General features: G+C 34.6%; 1 protein-coding gene across 4 annotated transcripts in view; it reads left to right on the forward strand.

Moving 5' to 3' along the window:
- Nucleotides 1–21,029, forward strand: part of MAN2A1 (mannosidase alpha class 2A member 1) — a 160,255-nt gene that overhangs the window by 64,687 nt on the left and 74,539 nt on the right. For all 4 annotated transcript variants that reach the window (XM_006754267.2, XM_015568442.1, XM_015568452.1 and 1 more), the window contains 5 exons: nt 2,581–2,754; nt 5,389–5,575; nt 9,112–9,289; nt 16,217–16,419; nt 19,517–19,699. In XM_006754267.2, coding sequence (XP_006754330.1) covers nt 2,581–2,754; nt 5,389–5,575; nt 9,112–9,289; nt 16,217–16,419; nt 19,517–19,699 — 925 coding nt within the window. The remainder of the gene's footprint in view (nt 1–2,580; nt 2,755–5,388; nt 5,576–9,111; nt 9,290–16,216; nt 16,420–19,516; nt 19,700–21,029) is intronic.

The raw sequence follows: 21,029 nt of genomic DNA on the forward strand, positions 1-21,029 counted from the left end.
AAGGGGCTGATCCTGCGAGTGGAGGGTGATGGGGCTCAATGCCTCTGGCCAAGGGGCTGAATCGGCGATCGGAGGGTGATGGGGGTTGACGCCTCTGGCCGAGGCATCAGCCCTGGGCTAGACCAGAGCCAGTGATCGGGGGGAGATGGGGGTCCCCTGTCCAGGCCTGACGCCTCTGTCAGAGGCGTCAGGCCTAGGCAAGGGGCCGATCCTGCTATTGGAGGGTGATGGGGGTCAACGCCTGAGGGATCCCAGTATGTGAGAGGCGGCAGGCTGGGCTGAGGGACACTCCCCCCACACACACACCCAGTGTACGAATTTCGTGCACCGGGCCCCTAGTATGAACAATAAAGATTTAAAAAAAGAAAAAAGGATATTTTCCAGGTTTACTTTGTACTCCCAGCCTCAGCCCTGGAATAAACTATTTCTTTAAGTTTTAATAGAGCATGGTATTTAGAGACCCATACCTGGAAGCTGTAGTGTGCTCATTGGCACTGAGGTGTTAACTTCTTCTAGGCCCATGTAGTGTACAAAGCAAGGAAGTGTGTGCACATACATTTGTATTTAAAACCCTAAGTTAGTACTGATAGTTCCTGTTTTAATTCAATATCATAGGGTGCATTCCAGTCTCCCATATACATGCTTATATTGCTCTTTCTTAACAGTAAAATTCTGGCCTCCTCATCCTAATTTGTTTACTCTTTGAATACATGAAAGGTAATTTCAGAATTGTCGAACCAGTACCACCACACACCAATAAATTCTAAGCAGAGTTCAAAATTTCTTTACAGTTTTTGGAAGTAAATTACATATGAAATACACAAATCTTATTGGGTCAGTTTTTTAAGTTCTGACACATACTCTTGGTCCTCTGAGGGTTCTGACTTTTCAGTCTCATTTGCTGGGTTCCCATCTTGGTGTTCATTTCCAGTATCCTATATAATAAAACCCTAATATGCAAATTGACTGAACAACAGAATGACTGGTCGCTAAGAGGTGCACTGACCATTGGGGAAGACACTCAACGCAGCACTGCTCAGCCAGATACCAGGCTCATGGCTGGCAAGCACAGTGGCAGTGGTGAAAGCCTCTCCTGCCTCCGCTGCAGGCAGGGAGGTAAGGAGCAAGGGGTCCTGGACTATGAGAGCCCCAGACTATGAGAAGGATGTCTGACTGCAGTATCCCTAGTGGAGGATCTGGCCTAAGCCGTCAGGTGGACATCCCCCTAGGTGTCCCAGACAGTGAGAGGGCACAGGCTGGGCTGAGGGACACCCCCCCAGGGCATGAATTTCATGCATCAGGCCTCTAGTTGTTCTATAGAGGTCTTTCCACTGCAATCTTTTCTGTTATTCTGTGTTACACCTATTTGCATGATAGTGTCTGCAACTAGAGTCAGAACTAAGATTAATTCATTTTTGTAATCCTAGGGCCTCTCTTAGTCTTAAATATATGGAAGGTACTAAACAGGTGCTAGACAGGAATGTGAGAAAATACACGCAGTAATATTAGTTACATTGATTTATAGATTGTATGTAGAAGCTGCCTTTAAGAATCCTGAATAAATAACCGATCAGATATGTATAATACCTCAGATAATTTATTTCATCAATTCTAATTAGAATATTTATTTATTTTACTTTTTATCCTCTGAAGTTGAGATCTTTAGTCGATGGCTCTTAATATTGGTGGCAGTCATATGTGAAAAATTCCAGTGACATCTAAAGCACCAGCATCAAAAACAAAGAGACAGACTGACTATTGATAGAGGGAAGGGGGTTGGGAGACTGAATGAAAAAGGTGAAAGGATTAAAAAGTACAAATTGGTAGTTACAGAATAGTTTGAGTTGTAAATTACAGCGTGGGAAATATAGTCAGTAATATCATAATAACTATGTATGGGGCCAGGTGGGTTTTTGAAATATCGGAGTATCACTCTGTAACGTACATTATTGTGTAATCATTATGTTGTACATCTAAAATTAATACACAGAAAAATCTTGAATGTACTAGTAAACTAATTGAAAAAAATTTAATGCAAAAAAGCCCTTAAGATTTAATAAAGTATTAAATCTTAAGTTATTTTGGTCGGTCCTGCCACTGTATAATAAGATAATTTGGAGCAGTTGTAAGGTATAAAAGATGGCCTAAATATTTAATGTTGGGATTTGGGAGTACAAGTTGAAATGAGTTAGCATACTTATCTTTATTATATAACAGCAGATTGCTGGGTTATCCAGCTTCACAAAGACAGGAATGTGAGATCCTAGAGAAAGGACTTAATTCTGTTTGTTTCTCTAGCTGCATTGAATGGCAATAGTTCTCTACCTATAAGACAACAGAGTGCTTATTTCTGCTCCAACTGATTAACTTCCAGTTTGCTTCCCCAGCCTGCAAGGGCATGGCAGTGGCAGAATCCTCCCTTCAGAGAGACCTGTTGGAAATGTTCCTAATGGGTAATGCTGGGCAGTTCCTTTGTCTTAGCATCTAGGAGACCATGGAACTCTGGGTCTTAATGTGTTGTGATCTCTTTTTATTTCATTTAACTTAAAACAAAATAATGCTTATTTTCTTTTTCAACAGGAGTGAAACCTCGGTCTGGTTGGGCTATTGATCCTTTTGGACATTCACCAACAATGGCTTATCTTCTAAAACGTGCTGGATTTTCTCACATGCTTATCCAGAGAGTTCATTATGCAGTTAAGAAGCATTTTGCATTGCATAAAACACTGGAGTTTTTTTGGAGACAGAATTGGGGTATGTAGGGTTTGATGAAAGTTGAAGAGCTCACTTGACCTAGATGTTATTTCACAAGGGTTATGAACTCCTGCCATAATGGATTTTATTCAGAGTGCCAGTCTTTAAAATCAGGTTGCCTGAAATACACATTCTTATTTCTACAGAGTACTTGTGTGGAAATTCTTTTAAGCAATGGTGGAGATATTTATCTATAGAACATTGTAGGTTCTTTTTTATGCATAAAGAAAATAAATAAATAGAAGGAATTTGAATTGCAAATCATGTTTTCACTTCTATTTTTAAAAGCACCTATTTTTATCACAATTGAACATGCATTACAACTAATACCAAGTCACTTATCTCATATTCAGCTAGTATTTCTTTCTCTCTCTCCTGTCTCTGCATCTAGTAAGAACTGCCTTTTAAAACCTTAATACTATCCTCCTAGATCAGCTCTCCTATTACCTATATTGCTTGTTTTCTTACTGTGTTTTATGGGCATTCACACGTTCTAGGGACATACTTTTGCAGCTCTTTGTTGGGTGAAAGGAGACAAGATTTAGGTCTCTTTGTAGGCCTTTGTCTTTCCCACCCCCATTTAAAATTTAGAACATCTTATTTTTAAGTTTATTTTATATTTATTGAGTCTTTATTAGGGGTCATGCATTGTGTCATGTGCATTATATTAACTTTTTCATTAGATCTTCAAAATAATTCTTTAAATTAGGGTCTATTATTATCCCTTTTGTATAGTGAAGAAATGGTGGCTTAGAGATGTGAAGCCATTTTCCAAAAGTCATACAGGTAGTAGGTACAGAGATAAGATTTGAATCAGTTCTGAAGCCTAAACTCCTAACCCACAGCATATACTGCCTTCCCACTACAGAGTGCTTAGTCAGATTTCATCTGAAAAAGTATTTAGTTGCTAAAGCAATGTTCAGAAATTACTGCATTACAGCATTCTTGCTTCCCAGTGTAATCTAGACCCCCTCTTAAGTGTTTCAGAAAAATCATTTGTAAATCTAGATAGTAACTTTCTTGTATGTACTGCTGTGTTTCAATAAGGAAATAATTAACTATATACTTTTTTATTTTGGAAAATTAAATCTGTAGAGAAAACAAGAACTTGTAGGGAGTTTTATCAAATGCAAAGGAGCATATTCATTTTTCTAAAAAAGAATTAGTAATTGAAGGAGCCCTGCTTAAACTGTTGCATACATGCCAATTGCCTGTAAATATTAGTCATTAGGAAATTAGTGAGCACTATTATGTAGTTAAACCTGCTTGGAGGAAGTTCAAAAAACATCCTTTTCTATAAGGAAATTATGGTCTCTTTTGATAAAAACAAACAACACCAAATGCAGCAGATAAAAGAAAACGTGTAAATGGGCTGCTAAATAGTATGGTGTGAGAAGAAAGAGTGGGGTGAATATATCCTTGATCCTAGAAGAAAGAGGGAAGTTCCATCAGTTCTGATACTTGGGACAACCCCTGTGCAGATAGCAAGCATTAGTGACCAACATCCATGGTGTCACAAGATGTGATTTAGTGAAAGGACTGACAACACAGAATTAATACAGATTATAACAGCTTTGAAATTTGGAAAAGAATTTGCAATTATTTAAGCTAAATGGAGTGTGAGGTAAAACTGAAATATTTTAGGACTTATCTGGTAGAGTTGAATGTGCTGCTTTAAAATTATATTTTGGAATTAAATTGAGCTGCTTTGTGTGTCCTGGTTCTTAATGAGCAGTAATTTTCCTTTTTAAAATGCAAATGTTGCTTTCTTTTGTCTATATTATGAAAGCAACATATACCCATTTCTGAAAATAGAAATCCATACCTAACTAAAGGGGGAGAACTAGCTACTCATCAGGATCATGCAAATATAACCACTTTTAACTCCTCAATCTCACTGGGTGGGCTTCTGAACTCAAGGGCAATTACATCAACACCTTGCTGGCATTAACATTTTAATTATAAACAATTCTGCATCAGGAATCAGTGTTTGAGTATTTGTTCTCCATATCTTTTTTGTTTGTTTGTTTTGTTTTTGAAAATTACTGCTCCTTTCCCTTCTGGGTGAAAAGTCCCATTGGCTCTTTATTGGTGAGCTTTGGAAGGACTTCACTAATTCTCCTGGTTGCACTTCTTACTGGAGAAGTGGATAGGAATTTGCCCAGTATTCTCATAACTCCCCCCACCCCCTTTCTTTGTTCTTTCTGTTCCCCCTTTTACTTCCTATCTCCACATCCAGCCTCTGCAGCTATTGGTCTCTCTCTGTTACCCGAGGTGGGAAGAGATGTGTCAGGAGCTGGCAGCCAGGCATGGACATGGCCATAATGTTGGATGAGCTAGTTAAAATTTTGCTTCTGCTTCGTTTGTATCATCCAGGTCAGCAAATGCTAGTTCATGGTGAGGCTCTTCTGTATCTGCTAAGTGTAGATATAAGAGGTAAATAGAGATTGAGGTATGAGTCTCTTCCTTTAGGCTGGTGGTCATTCAGTACTACTGGGGTATATGTACAAGTAGTTGAAGGAGTTGATTTAGGGCAGAGCTTGCATTATATAAGTATAAAGTACTGGCATTTTTAACAGTTTTGGGAAAACAAAGTTTATAAATGCAGGTTTGTCTGTTGACTCTTTATTTTAGATCTGGGATCTATCACAGATATTTTTTGCCACATGATGCCCTTCTACAGCTATGACATCCCTCACACTTGCGGACCTGATCCTAAAATATGCTGCCAGTTTGATTTTAAACGGCTTCCTGGAGGCAGATTTGGTTGTCCCTGGGGAGTCCCCCCAGAAACAATAAATCTTGGAAATGTCCAAAACAGGTATGAAAATAATGCATTTCATAAAACAACATCTTGAACAAGCAAGCATTAGTTGCTTGTTGCTGAAGGGTTGAATAAATGGGCTTCAGTAGCCAATATTGTCCTCATTCATGGTATTAATTCAAACCAAATTAAAGCAACTCAAAAATGCCAGAGCCTTGACGATGCCTGTTCTGTGTTACAACTTAATGGAAAGTGAACAATAGTAGATTAATATACAATAAATAGATAGCCTGTAATGAACTGTTATTACCATCTCCTTTGCCCTCCTTATAAAAGCCTTCTACTGTATTTGATTGATTTCATATACTAGTACTTTTGTTGATAATAAAACTTCTGGTCCCTATTGTATAAATTGGTAAGAAAAGCAACCCAACTGCAAAAACACATTTATTGAAATGGAGCAAATAAAAGTGTAATTATTTGTTCCCTTAATAACAATTTCAATACTAGTGAATGCGGCCCAGCCCTGATGCATATACATCTCTGCACCTTTGTGATGTTTTTGAATTATAGAGAACTTAATTAGAAATATTTATACTTAAAGATATTTAAATAAATATCAAAGGATTGAACATATTTTAAAGAAAATTTTGCTAATTATGGGGTTAATAAATAAGTTCTCTATAGGTCTTATTTTGATGCTTTTAAAATTTAATTTCTCCACTAAAAATTAGTGGCATATAATAAATTAAAATGAAATGTTGTGTTATAATATAAACCAGTCAACTCTGCTAAAAAAAATAATACAGCCTTTTAAATAAAGAAATATCTTTGTACTGTCCTCTGGAAAATGTATGTTTAAAAATTACATTTTCAATGTGTGTGAGGAGGAAGGTGAGATTGTGTCTCTTTGCCTTGAGCAAGTCCTTGTGGTCATAAAGAAATTACTGCAGTGTGAACCTCTCTCTCTGGCAAATATAAAAATATTTAGCATGACAGCCTCCTTCAAGCCATGGATCCTTTCCATCAAAATCTGATTTTCATAGTTGTTTTGAGAAACTACCCAAGATTAGAGATTAATCTTGATTCATTTTCTTGGTGCCTACAGCAGTGAGAACCATTGAACAGCCTACTTTCAGGGGTTAGGCTGATTAGGCATGAGAAAATAGTTCAGTATATTATGTAGGGAGAGGAGGTGGGGCCAGGGGTGACTTGCCTGTCTACTTGAGAAACAGCTCTGTCATTGAATCAGGTATTTACAATAGTCCCCTCAGCTCAGGTGGTCAGGGATGGGGAATTACTTGAAGGGTATAGCAGTTGTAGAATCCAAGTGCACCTATAGCTATTATGAGCCCCTTCTTTTTCTTTTTTGGGTGATGCTGAGAATACCTGAGAGGCATTTTGTGTAATCCTTTTATTGTGTTCTCTAACCCTTCAAGAACACACCTTGTGCTCATTCAGTTCCAGTGATTCTGAAAGTAGTTTCCAGGTACCTGGGTTCATATAGATGAATGAATCTATATAATATTTATGTAGATTTAAAAATTCTTATAAATCTTGAAATCTTAAACCTGTTGGTTATTTCACGTTCAAATATTACCTTCCTTTTGACTTTGTGATGGAAATCAAACACAGACAACCCAGCTTAGTTGTACTTGACTTTCTAATACCCTAAATAAAATGAAGTTTAATTATAATATACAGGTGACACATTTGATACATTCAGTTGAGCAGGTTCCTTTACTTTGAAAATAAAGAAAGGCCATTCTCCATCAATTTCAATTTTTGGTTTAGTACTATGTATTTTACATGTGATGATGATTTACATGTCAGATGGAATGTTTCAGGATTTTTTTTTCTCTTGTTTCTAGTTTAGTTGACATTCATTCCTGGTAGAAAAAGTGAGGAGCAAATTGTAGCTGCACATCTTCAAATGTGATGTTGGTCAATTCATTTGTCATTAGTTTACCATATATTTAGTGAGTATCCACTCTGCCAGGTGGTATAGGCTGGTTCCTTGGCTTTCCTATCGTTGACACTTTCTGAGCAAAAGCTTGAAAGTTAGGATAGTTGCTGAATGGAAAAGACACATCATTAGTGTTCCTGATTCCTTTCCTTTTATGTGTTTTAAAAACACATGGTCGTATGCATTAAAAATCACATATCCTTTTTTTATGCTGTGACTGAAGGATCTGGTTGAATGGTCAATCATAGTATATCATATATTTGTGAGTTATATATTTGTTTTAGTCTCTTATTTCTTTCAATGTGATTATTTTGGATGTATTTTTTAATTGTGAGTAATCTAAAATTGTTTTTGGTAAACTTGGAATATTAGTAAATTAGTTGTAAAAAATAAGTACTCGAGTAATGCTAATCTCAGAAAACTAAGCATTGTTTTATCTATGAACATTATGGTTATATTTTATCAAGTTATTAAAATTTGGTTAATAATTTAATACTTGTAAAGCAATTTCTGAGTATCAAGGTAAAGAAATCATTTGAGATTCTCAATGTAGTTAAATGGTTTTTCATAATTTCTATAAAATGCTTCTTTCTATCATTGATGTTATTTAAGTTTATTTCATAAGTTTTTATATTGTGAATTGGGATTTACTTCTGGATAACTCTTGAAGTGAAAATTGAAATACTGGGTAAAAAAGCATATTTGTAATTTACCATTAATTTCTTGAGCTTTGGTATTATAAACGTGGAGAACTACTCTGATTCATCTGCTTGTTTAATTTCCTTTTCATAAGCCCGTGTCTTAATTTGTATTCTCAGGCCTCCTCAAATGGTACCCAGTTCAGCATTTTCCAAAGGGTTTTCTGCAGAATACTAGAATATGAAATATAAAACATAATGAATTGTGGTTAACTGACTTTTTGAGTCATGGGCTAGAGCCCAGGGAGGTAGAAACCAAAACAGCTCACTCAAGTCTTAAGCTTTATCTGTTGTTCAGTATTGAAGACAGCATGGAAAATAATACTCAGATTATTGATGGCAGGTGTTAACTGAATTGATTGTTTCCTTTAGAAAGGAAATATGGCTCCATAATTGGTTTCATTCAAAATATACTTTTTAATGTTTAATCTGGCAATTTTAGGTTAAATTAGAGAAAGAGATATTACTATCAAAGTTCTTATAGATGAGATATCCTTATTGTCTTCCTAGACTACATAATTTTATTTTTTTCCCTGATAATTTGTTATGTGATTTTATTTATTTTTTAAATCTTTATTGTTGAAAGTATTACATATGTCCCCTTTGGATACATTATTTTAAAACACAGCTATCTGGGATCCCATCTCTCTGCCTGGCCTTTGCAGGGCATTGATGCCCCAGTAATTATATGCCAATGTAATTATATGACTTTGTTTCTATGCGGAGTTTTTACATCTGATAAGAACATACGAATATTTTAAGTGGATAATGAAAATTAGTGTGGTAGTTTAAACACATCTGCCCCTTAAATTATACTAACCTAGGAGATAGGTAAAATAGACCATTTCTTTTGATATAATATTTTTTAATGAGTTGTCCCATAGTTTATTCCTTAATACTATTAATATTTTCCCTTTTTACTTCTGTAGGGCTGAGATGCTTCTGGATCAGTACCGAAAGAAGTCAAAACTTTTCCGCACTACAGTGCTCCTGGCCCCACTAGGAGATGATTTCCGCTATGTTGAACGCACGGAATGGGATCATCAGTTCAAGAATTATCAGATGCTTTTTGATTATATGAATTCTCAACCTCGGTATAATGTTAAGGTAATGAGAAAAAATTTACTCATGATACTGTCTTTGAAGTTGAGCCTTCATTATTGAATGAAGCTAAAACACAATAGCCTTAGTTTCTTTGTCCCGCGATGTAGTATTTCTTACAATATGTAGTTCTTATGTAAATTGTAATTCATGAAGGGGAAAATTACCTGATACCCTAGTGCCATTTCCAGGGTTTTCCATTTTCTATCACTCCATGAAGATTAGAGGGCGATTACTTCTATGTGGTTGAAAACATGCACCTACTAAGTTGTGATGTTTGTTTTTCAATGATGTTCTGTTTTTCTACCAGCATTGACAGGTTATTGTTTCTCTCTGACAATGGCATCCTTGTGATTTAGTGGTGTGACAGGCAGGTGCAGGTGAACATGTCATGAATTTTGCAAACAAATGTCTTGTGTCCAGAGAATACATTAGCATTTTCTTAGATGAGAAGACTTCCAAAATTAATCATTTGATTATAGTTTTGCTTTTTTTTTTTGGTGTGGAAAATTTAAAATGTATCCTAAAGTTTTGAAAATAATACAAATACATCCCCACCCCTCTGCAATCCATTCATTAGCTACAACATTCATCAACTCGACGTCACTTTCATTTCAGCTACGACCCACTGTCATCTCCCTGTCCCTGGGATTATTTTGGAGCAAATTTCAGATGTCATGTAGTTTCATCTATAACCATTTCAGTGTATATCTCTAAATGATAAGGACTCTGTTTAAAAATAGAATCATTGCCCTAGCTGGTTTGGTTCAGTGGATAGAGCATCAGCCTGTGGACTGAAGGGTCACAGATTTGATTCTGGTCAAAGGTACATGCCCCAGTTGTGGGCTTGATGCCAATCGGGGGTGTGCAGGGGGCAACCAATCAATGATTTTCTCTCATCATTGATGTTTCTATCTCTCTCTCTCTCTCTCTCTCCCCCCCTCTCTGAAATCAATACAAATATATTTTAAAAAATAAAATAAAAATAGAATCATAAAACTATTATCACATCTAAAAAATTAGCAACAATTCAATAATAGATTCAAGTTTTCCTGATTTCATAAAAACATTTAACAGATTCTTTGTGTGAGTCAAGATTCAAACTAGTCATATAATAGACCCTTTATGAGAAAATTATTTATCCAACATTTTTATTATATTCACATATTAACTTTTCAGACAATAGAAAATCTGTGAAAATACTGTACCAGGGAAGTGATATTACTGTGTAAGAAATTTAAAGGCTGACAATGGACCACATTTTATGTAGTGAGAATTCAGGTTTGTTAAGTAAACTTAAATAATATCACATAGATAAATAAACTTAAATACCAAGTTTATTCAAGGTACTTACAACTGAATTTCTACCAGATTATGATCTCTGAGCATCAGGATTCTGTTTAAATCATCTCTGTAATATTCTCAAAGATTAAGCTCACGCATGTATATTTGATTAGAGGGCCACGTATGTATGTTGGTATCTTATCTCTAAATATATTTTCCTGGGGAATGGTTTTGAACTCCATAAAAGGTTCTGCTGGCTGACTCTGAAGAATTAAATCCTAATTTTGGTATTTTACCCATTTCCTCCTTTGTTTGCACACTAGAGCAATTTTTTAAAGTAATTTTTAAGATTGAAACATCACATGCATAGAATTGCACAAACCAAAAGTATGCAGAGAATTTTTGTAATTTTAAAAACCTCCATGTAACCATCATCCAGATCAAGAGGTAGAACATTTATAGCGCCCTGGCATTCTCTCAGGTATTCTCCACATCATTATCAACTCCTGTAAAAGTAACCATATTTTTACTTCTGTCACCGTGATTAGTGTTCCTTCTTTTTAAATTTTATAAAAAGGAAATCTTAAGCATGTGCTATTTTGCATCTAGCGTTTTTTGTTCCACATTACGTTTGTAAGATTCATCCATATTGTTGCATTTAGCAGTAGTTCATTCATTATTAATGCTGTATAATATCCCTATCCATTTAATAACTATACTACAATATAGTCATCCTATTATTAATGAATATTTGGGTTGTTTCTGGTTTTCTTCTATTACAGATAAAAATGCTTTGAACATTTTGTGCATGTTTTAGTGTATGGGTTTCTGTGGGTATAAAATGGGATGGAATTTTTTGATTATTAATTATGTACATGTTTAGCTTTAATTAGATATTGCCAAACAATATTACAGAATAGATATATGAGCTGTTGCATTGTATGATTGTTTCAGTTGCTCCACTTCCTTACTCAGACTTTGTATTGTCAGGATTTATTTTTCATTTTTATCCTTTATGACAGATGTGATGATTTTATTTTGTATTTCCTTATGGTTAATGAGGTTGAGCTGAGCCTCTTCTCATAATTTATTGCCACTTGGGTACCTTCTTTTATGAAATGCCTGTTTAACTCTTTTGATGATTTTTTTTCCCCTTAAATTGGTTTGTCTGTCTATTTCTAACCATTTATAGTTCCTTTATGTATTTTGGATTGAGTCTTTATTTCAGATAAAAGTTATGCCTATATTATCTCCCCTTATGTAGTCTGTGTTTAATTCGTGCTATCTTTTGATTAACAGAAATTCTTAATTTTAATTAAATCTAATATTACAGTATTTTCTTTTATGGTTGGTGCTATGTTCTGTTTAAGAATTTTTTGTTGACTCGATCATCATGAAAATACAGTTCTTACAAAGATGTCCTCTAGAACCTTTATTGGTTTACCTTCCACTTTTAGTTCCATTTGGAATTGATTATTGTAAGTCGTGTGAGGATAGGGATCAAGATACACATTTGCCCATATGGATATCCAGCATTATTTATTGAAAAAACTATAATTTGCTCACTGCACTGCAGCAGCATCTTTGGCATTAATGATGAGCCTGACTTCATTCCTATGGATCTGTATCTAAACCAGGGATGGGCAAACTTTTTGACTGGAGGGCCACAATGGGTTCTTAAACTGGACCGGAGGGCCGGAACAAAAGCATGGATGGAGTGTTTGTGTGAACTAATATAAATTCAAAATAAACATCATTACATAAAAGGGTACGGTCTTTTTTTTTTTTTTTTTTAGTTCATTTCAAACGGGCCGGATCCGGCCCGAGGGCCGTAGTTTGCCCACAGCTGATCTAAACTCTCTATTCATTCGATTTTTTCTATTTGACTAATCTCATACTAATTACAACAGCTTTATAGATCTTATTATCTGCTGGGGTGTCTTCTAATTTTGTTCTCCTTAAGATTGCATTGATTATTCTTAGTTCTTTGTAGTTTTATGTAGGGCTAAGGAGGACCAACTGTTAAATTTCTATATAAAAACGTTGGGGCTTTGATTAGGATTACATTCAATCTATGGATCAATTTGAGTGCAGTTAACTTCTTTACAAATATTAGGACATCTAATCCATGAACATGGTATATTTCGTGTATAAAAAAAGCGATTGGCTTTTGAGTTTTAACCTGGTATCCAGTAACCTTGATGCACTTCCTTTCTTTCCAAAAATTTTGTCCCTCAAGTCCCGATAGCTTTGACTGTCCTTCTATATCTTTAAACAAATCTTTTTTTCTCTATAGTTTATGAAGCTATGTCTGTTCTCGGTGCGATATTTAAAATTACTTTGTCTAAGCTGAAAACATGTTTATTATTTTCTTTTAATGAAAGGAAAAACAGGAGTAATTGAATAGCTAAAAAATTGACATTGTACTAGCCAAGAGAGCTAGTTTGCTATCCATCAACACTTATTTAACAATTTATCTAATTTTCCATATATGATGTCCTGATATAGGAGTTAAGATTAAGATTATGTTTAAGATTAAAATTTTGCTTTTTAATTTAAAAATCATTTAATTATATTTTTGGTTATATTTTTATTTTATTTTTATTTTTTTAAATATATTTTTGATGTAGCTATTTTTAAAATGGTTATATTTTTAGATGTCCCAAATGTTTTCTTTATTTGAGCTGCCAAGAGACTGTATAGAAAAACTTACTTTAAATATTTTCTTCTGAAACTACTTTAGCATAGAGAATTGTATTTCAGCTCTTTAAGGCTGAAATAGGTTTGTGAGAAAGCCTACTAGGCCACTTACTTAAACTTTTCTCTGGGAAAATACAAAGTAGGAAGTATTTTCATCCTGGCTAATAAAATTAAATCTTTTTAAAAGGTATAGTCAGTTGTTACTAGTAACTCTATAGTATGCCATGGTTTCCTAAAATTGGAAACTGAAAGGGATTTTTGTTATCTAATAGAAATCCCTTATTTATTTAGATGAGCAAGGTACGACTTAGAAATATTTAGATTATTTAATATTTTGCCATTGTATAGTTCCCTGATGTCATCTATACCTATTGGGTCTGAAGGTAACGCTGTATTTCCTTATATTTGTGACCCTCATTACTTGTATGGTTTTACACACACACACACACACACACACACATACACACTTATATTCTGCTTCCTAGTAATTGAAGGAAGAAATAATACTTACAATATTAGCTAAAACATAGTGAGTACTTATTATTTGCTATTAACTTTTTAAAGTGCTTCACATTATTTGACTTATTTAATTCTCTTAACATTTTCTGGTAGGTACTATAATTATCCCCATTATAGATGAGGAAACCAAGACCTAAAAGATTAACATGCCTAAGACACTGTATTTGGTGAAGCCAAAATAAAAGTGGATAATACAGTTGAAAATTAATTTTCTTTAATGTAAACATAAGAATTTAGAAATAATCATCTGATTTGCTATTACAAAATTTACTGTATCACAATAAGATTATAATAAATTATTCTTGACTTACTAATATCACTGTTGTGTTTCCAGTTGAAATTTTGCATTTGCATGGAGAAATAATAGCTAAAACTCACATCATTATATGCCAATATTTGTAAGCATTTTACTTAGAACTTCATTAGCTGTAACACAGAGACACAGGGATAATATATAGTATGGTCAAAGCCACATGTTAAGTATTAGAGGTAGAATTCAAACCCATGCCATCTGGATTCAGGTTCCTTGCTGCTCTTAACCATTCTGCTCTTGTGCTACTCACTGTTTAAACTACTTTTCTTTTTCTGCCACACTGAATCAAAATAGCTTTTAATATCTCTCTCTCTCTCTCTGTCTCTCTCTCTCTCTCATAGGAAACAACAAAATTAGCATTTTTCTATTAAAAGGATAACATTCCCTGTTGAATTCTCTGTTTATTTCTAAAAAATACTGTGTTTTAATATTTGTTTACAAGGTCTGATACAATGTTTCTCTTTTCTTTTGATTTATAGAATAGTTTGTTCTTGTAAAAATGTATTTATGTATTGGAAATTTGAATCATTTGTCAGAAAGACCTATTCATCTGAACAATCAACCTGACACTGTGTTGTACTTCTCTATTCGGTGTTGTGTTACCTGCTGATAAAGTCCTTTTTCAAAATATGACCTGCTGTTCCTGAAGTCCTCCCTTCTCCCTTATAGGAACTCAAACTGAGAGGAGGGGGAGACCAGGGGAGGGTATGCGTATATGACATAATGAAGTACTTAATGACTAACAAAACTTACTATTCTAGACTTTTGGAATATTTTGCTCAAAATATGTCTTTTATTTATGACGAAATTTGTGCAGGGGGCTTGAACCTAACAGTCTCAGCTGCCTTGGCCAGCCCTCTCAGCCCCGGCCGGCCCTTGCAGCCCCAGCCAGCCCTCGTAGGCCTGGCTACATCCAGAAGATCGTCTGGATGGTCGTTCTGCTCTTTGGTCTAATTAGCATATTAACTCTTTATTATATAAAGGATGTTTCCCCATCTTTCTTTCATTTCTGAATTATTCCATGTCCTGATCATTGAACTTTTTGAAATTCTACAGATATGTAAGGAGTTTTCAGATCCACAGATTTGTAGATCTAAATAGCTCTTCTTCTAAATGGTTAGTTGTACAAGTTTTCTCCTAGTGTAATTTGGGACTTGATGCCAGTAAAAGAAAGAGTCATGAGTATTTCCCCCCCTGCTTTTGAGTTTTGTAAAATCTGAGCTACATTTTTTAAAATTTATTTTTATTGTTGGAAGGAGATATCCTCCTTTTTTTCCCTTTTACCTCCTCCACCCTGTCCCCTCCCTTCCCAGGCCTTCATCACACTACTGTCTGTGTTGATGAGGTATGCATATCTATACTAATAAAACGGTACTATGCTAATTAGACTGGATCACCCTTCCAGACAAAGCCACGGTGGCAGGAGCTGAGACAGAGGCAGTTAGGGGTGATCAGGCTGGCAGAGGAGAGCAGTCAGGGTCGATCACGCGATCACGCCTGCAGGGGTGGTCAACCACGTCAGGGGCAATCAGGCTGGCAGGGGAGGGTAGTCAGGGGCAATCAGACCAGCAGGGGAGGGCAGTCAGGGGAGATCAGGCCAGTAGAGGGGAGGAGTTAGGGGGTGACATGCCAGTGAGGGGTGGCAGTTAGGGGCGATCAGGTCAGCAGGCAGGCAAGTGGTTAGGAGCCAGCAGTTCCGGATTGTGAGGGGGATGTCCCTCAAGGGGTCCTAGATTAGAGAGGGTGCAAGCTGGGCTGAAGGACTCCCCCACCCCCCATGCATGGATTTCATGCACCAGGCCTCTAGTTATATAAATAAATTTATTTAAATTGCCCCCACTAAATAAATATTCTTGCTTTTTAATGACAGATAAATTACATTGTTTTCTACTTTAAATATTTTTACGGAATAAACAGTTGCTTTTTGGCATTATTTAAAATCCTAAACTAGACTCTAGAGCTAGAGAAAACTGTAATTTAAAATAAATTCTGTTCTTTATGTTGTCCTTAATTTACTTGGAGGCTTACCTTAAGTATTTATTAGAAACTTTTCATTGTAGTGCAACAGTAATTTTAAGGTAACTATGAATAATTGAAGTGTAATTTATTTTTACTAGATTCAGTTTGGAACTTTATCAGATTACTTTGATGCCCTGGATAAAGAAGATGCAGCTAGTAGAATGAATAGCCAGTCGCTGTTCCCTGTTCTAAGTGGAGATTTTTTCACTTACGCTGACCGAGACGATCATTACTGGAGTGGCTACTTTACATCCAGACCTTTTTACAAACGAATGGATAGAATATTGGAATCCCACTTAAGGTACATTTACCTTTAGATAGATGCATTTAGTTACTTACTTCTATTACATTATCATAGCCTTCTGTAGAGTTTTGTGTAATATAAAACATTTATGGAGTGTCAGGATGTATTTAATGTAATTGTGAAGTTTTAATGAAATCAGAGCTATGTCTCCAAAGCATAATCAAATTATTGCATGAGTTTTTGTTCTGGAAGGAAAAGCAGTTTATGTAATAATTTTTTTCTGGGAGTTGTATTATGTATTTTATATTTTTCTAATTAATTGCCTATATTGGCACACAATGATAATATTCAGTGGCATTGTCATGTTTGTCTACAGGTCAGTAATCTGGCTAAATTATTGGAAATGGGCGTGAATCAAAAGGAGCAAATAGGGCCTCTCAGTAGCCAAAATGTGAGCCTCAAAGTACATACTCTAAAATGAATGTATTTTGTTGGTAGGAGAACTTTAGAGGCTTCATCTCAGTTCTTATTTTATTTGAAACACATTTCTATAGGTGCACTTTTCTGCTTAGAAGAATAAAACTTTTAAGAGATGAGAAATAATCGAGGCAGAGTGAAAAAAATAAACTTACATGGAGAAAACAAATGTCAGTAGAAAACATGCAAACGTTCTATACCAGCCTTGTCCAGTAGAACTTTTAGTTACTGTCCAATAGAACATTCTGCAGTGATAGAAATACTCTGTTTCTGTACTGTTTAGTGTGGTAGCCACACTGTCAAGCGCTTGAAATGTGACCAGTGTGACTAAGGAACTGAAATCTTAATTTTATTTAATTTTAGTAAATTCAAATGCATGTACGACATGTAGCCAGTGGCTATCACAGTGGAGAAGCACAGTTTTAACTGAGTCTTGTTTTTGATAAAAATGAATCATCCCAGGGATTTGTATGTATGTGTAACCCAGGAGAGTAATTAATTTTCATAATGAATTCATTTTCAGTTCGGTTCAAATCATGAATTGATGATGATTAATTTTCATGACAAATTTCAGTATTAAAAATAAAAAGCTATATCATATCTATGCTCTTTTATATACTAGTGGGAACAATACATTTTAGGAAGCCTTTATATAAAAAACATGAATTTCTTAAAGAGTTGTACATTGGTATAATAATGTGTTTTTATTATTTTACTGTTGTGGTACTCTTATTATTACAAAAGCTTAATGATTTTTGACTGGATATTCACAAGTGCGCCAGATGAATACATTATTTCTGTATTTGTAATGAAACAGTATATTTCATAGAGATTTATACATTTTACTGAGTAGACTGTTAGTACTCTGTTAGGGTATTCTGAACTATCTATGACAAAAACCGAGCCCGATTATGATAGATTTTTAAGTGTCAACTGTTTTTTAGTAGCAAAGAGTTATGAATGTTGGGTCAATATTAACTTATTGAACATATTGAAGATGAAGTAGTAACTATGGGTAATATAATTTGAAAATTCTACTGCTTTAAAATGAACAATAAAAATATAATTGTGAGCCCTGACTGGTTTGGTTCAGTGGATAGAGCATCGGCCTGCGGACTGAAAGGTCCCAGGTTCGATTCCAGTCAAGGGCATGTACTTTGGTTGCGGGCACATACCCAGTAGGGGGTGTGCAGGAAGCAGCTGATTGATGTTTCTCTCTCATCAGATGTTTCTAACTCTCTATCCCTCTCCCTTCCTCTGTAAACAAAAAATCATTAAAATATATATGTGTAATTGTGAATTTCATAATTTAATTTATTTGAAAATAAGTTGCCGAAACCGGTTTGGCTCAGTGGATGCAGCTGATTGATGTTTCTCTCTCATCGATGTTTCTAACTCTCTATCTCTCTCCCTTCCTCTCTGTAAAAAATCAATAAAATATATTTAAAAAAAAAGAAAATAAGTTTATTATCTCATAATAGTAATATTTTATCCTAATGCTCATTTGTAAACATACAATGTTTACAAATTAAAATTTTAATAAAAAAGTAAAGTATAAGGAATAAATATTCTTAAAGTCCACTTTCTTACATTTTGGTATATATATATATTCTTTTCAAAACCAGTAGTTGCTGAGAATATGTATAAACATATGTACACAAATTCTTTAATAATACAAATTTAGTAGTTCTTATGCTGTAAATTTCAGAAGGGTTAGAATGTAAAAATAGATTATTTAATATCTTTTCATTATTTCAACAATTTAAAGGAATTTATTGTTTTCAAAAAGCACTGAAAATCTCCTCTTTTTCCTGGGATCTTAATACATTTGCAAGCCACCTTGATTTTCTTCCCATCATCTTTAACATGTTTTGCATAGAGAACCTTCTTATATTTTTTACTCCATCAAGCCATGGCTCTTTTTAAAGAATTTTTAAACCTATCTTGAATCATATCCTCTGATGAAAAAAAGATAAAAGGTGAAAATTATATACTCCCATGTTCTTGCTCAAAAGCTATTCTTAAAGCTAAAGTGTTTTATTCTTTAAAATAAACAAGAAAAGCCAGAGTGTGTCTGTCATCTTTCAGTTTTTATTGTTAAATTCTCTATAGTTGCATGTTATTATTCAACATTTAGAGTAGCTCTTGTCACTGAGCAATCAAGCCATCATTTTCTGCTTCTCCTTTACTGTTCGCCTCCCATTCCTGTAATGTGCGTTTTCCCACTGCCTCTCCTCTTAATGTACATTTGTGAGAGTAAATAGCTTTCTGGTGATGAAGTTCATGGCATATGTCTTCACTGCTCTTGGAGAGAAGAAAGGAAGAAAACATTTATCACGTTCTTACTGCTTTGCTGAGATATTTTTTCCTGATGTTATTCATAAATAAGCCTATCTTGCTGCCAGTGTGTACTGGTTTCTTTCCAGACCCATCTACAATGAGAGCCATTTGTATCAACAGGAAAATTATGTTCTTTGATGATTGAGGATATAGATTTATTAGATAGATACCTTGGTGGTATAATACAAATGTTTATTATCAATACCTTTCTTATAAATTGTACTGAAATTGTGGATTTTTAAGTCACATTTGAAAATGTATCAATGCAACATATTTTAGATAGCAAACTAAAGTGATTGTTTTGAAATAAAAATTAATGACTATTTTATGCATTTAGGGCTGCTGAAATTCTCTACTATTTCGCCCTGAAACAAGCTCAGAAATACAAGATAAATGCATTTCTTTCATCATCCTCTTATACGGCGCTTACAGAAGCCAGAAGGAATGTGGGACTGTTTCAACATCATGATGCTATCACAGGAACCGCAAAAGATTGGGTGGTTGTGGATTATGGTACCAGGTAATATAATTATTGAAAAGAGATCATAAAACAAAATCTTTTAAAACTTTGGGTCATAAGCTTATATCTTTTGATGTTTTTTTGTCAGTGTGTTTGTTTTAAATATATATATTTATTGATTTCAGAGAGGAAAGGATGAAAGAGATAGAAACATCAATGATGAGAGACAATCATTGATTGGCTATCTCCTGCATGTCCCCTATTGGGGATTGAGCCCGCAATCCAGGCATATGCCCTTGGCCAGAATCAAACCCGGGACCCTTCAGTCCACAGGTCAACGCTTTATCCACTGAGCCAAACCAACTAGGGCTTGATGAAATTTGTAATGATATCAGACTACATTAATAATATTCCTTGTAATAGTTCTGTAAAAATAAAAAACCAATTTTCAAAGCATTTTTTTCAAGAAATCTGTTCACAGTGTACCAGCTTTCTCAACTTTTTATTACAGTGCATTTGTACAAATGGAGTAGTAAAATATTATAAAATGGGTCCTGTTTTCTCCCAAGTATGGAGTACCTTCATAACTAAGGATTTGATAATGAAATCATGGTTATAACTCAGAGAGATACAGAGGTTCACTTCATTGTATAGAAATTTAATTTCATCATATTTTCATCCAGTTGTTCTTGGATATCTTATATTTCTAGAGGGATATTGACAAGAAAGAGGAAGCCTAGAAGCATAGCCAGCAAGTACAAGAACCTAGAAACCTTGTCAAATATGGATTATATAAGGAATTGGGATGAGAAAGGAAGGCCTGGGTATTAATATTAAAGTCATCCTCAACATTTTGTAGCATTTAACATCATAAAGCTGTTAGATGAATGAGGGGAGAAAACCTCAGTTATTTCCATATTGCAGAATTAGAAACAATGAGTACAGTCTGTAGCTTAGAAAAGCCGGTTTTTGTAAACAGTACTTCCCAATAATGGAAAGACTTATCTTTTGTAATAGTGAGATTTCCATTCAACATGCTGGAGTGTGAACTACCATTAATTAGGATCAGTGCAGAGGAGATTCTTACAGGAAGGAATGTTGGTGGTTGCCTCACTAAAAGTTCAGATTATTATTTCTTCCAGATTTTTTTTTTCTATCAACAGTGGTATGCTGTGATAGCACTTTAAAATTATTAAAAATATGCTCTGATTTTCTTATAGATTTAAAAAGTGAATCTCTGTTTTACATAAACAATTGATCCACAGCTGATGTTACCAAGTGAAATAAATGTTAATTATGTTTTGTTAATATTTTGACTGCCTTTCTAGAAATTTGGGAGAAAATACCCTTGAGGTTTCATTAGTTGATTTGAGACATATATATATATATA

Source organism: Myotis davidii, unplaced genomic scaffold (assembly GCF_000327345.1).
Source record: "Myotis davidii unplaced genomic scaffold, ASM32734v1 scaffold812, whole genome shotgun sequence".
Taxonomy (NCBI): domain Eukaryota; kingdom Metazoa; phylum Chordata; class Mammalia; order Chiroptera; family Vespertilionidae; genus Myotis; species Myotis davidii.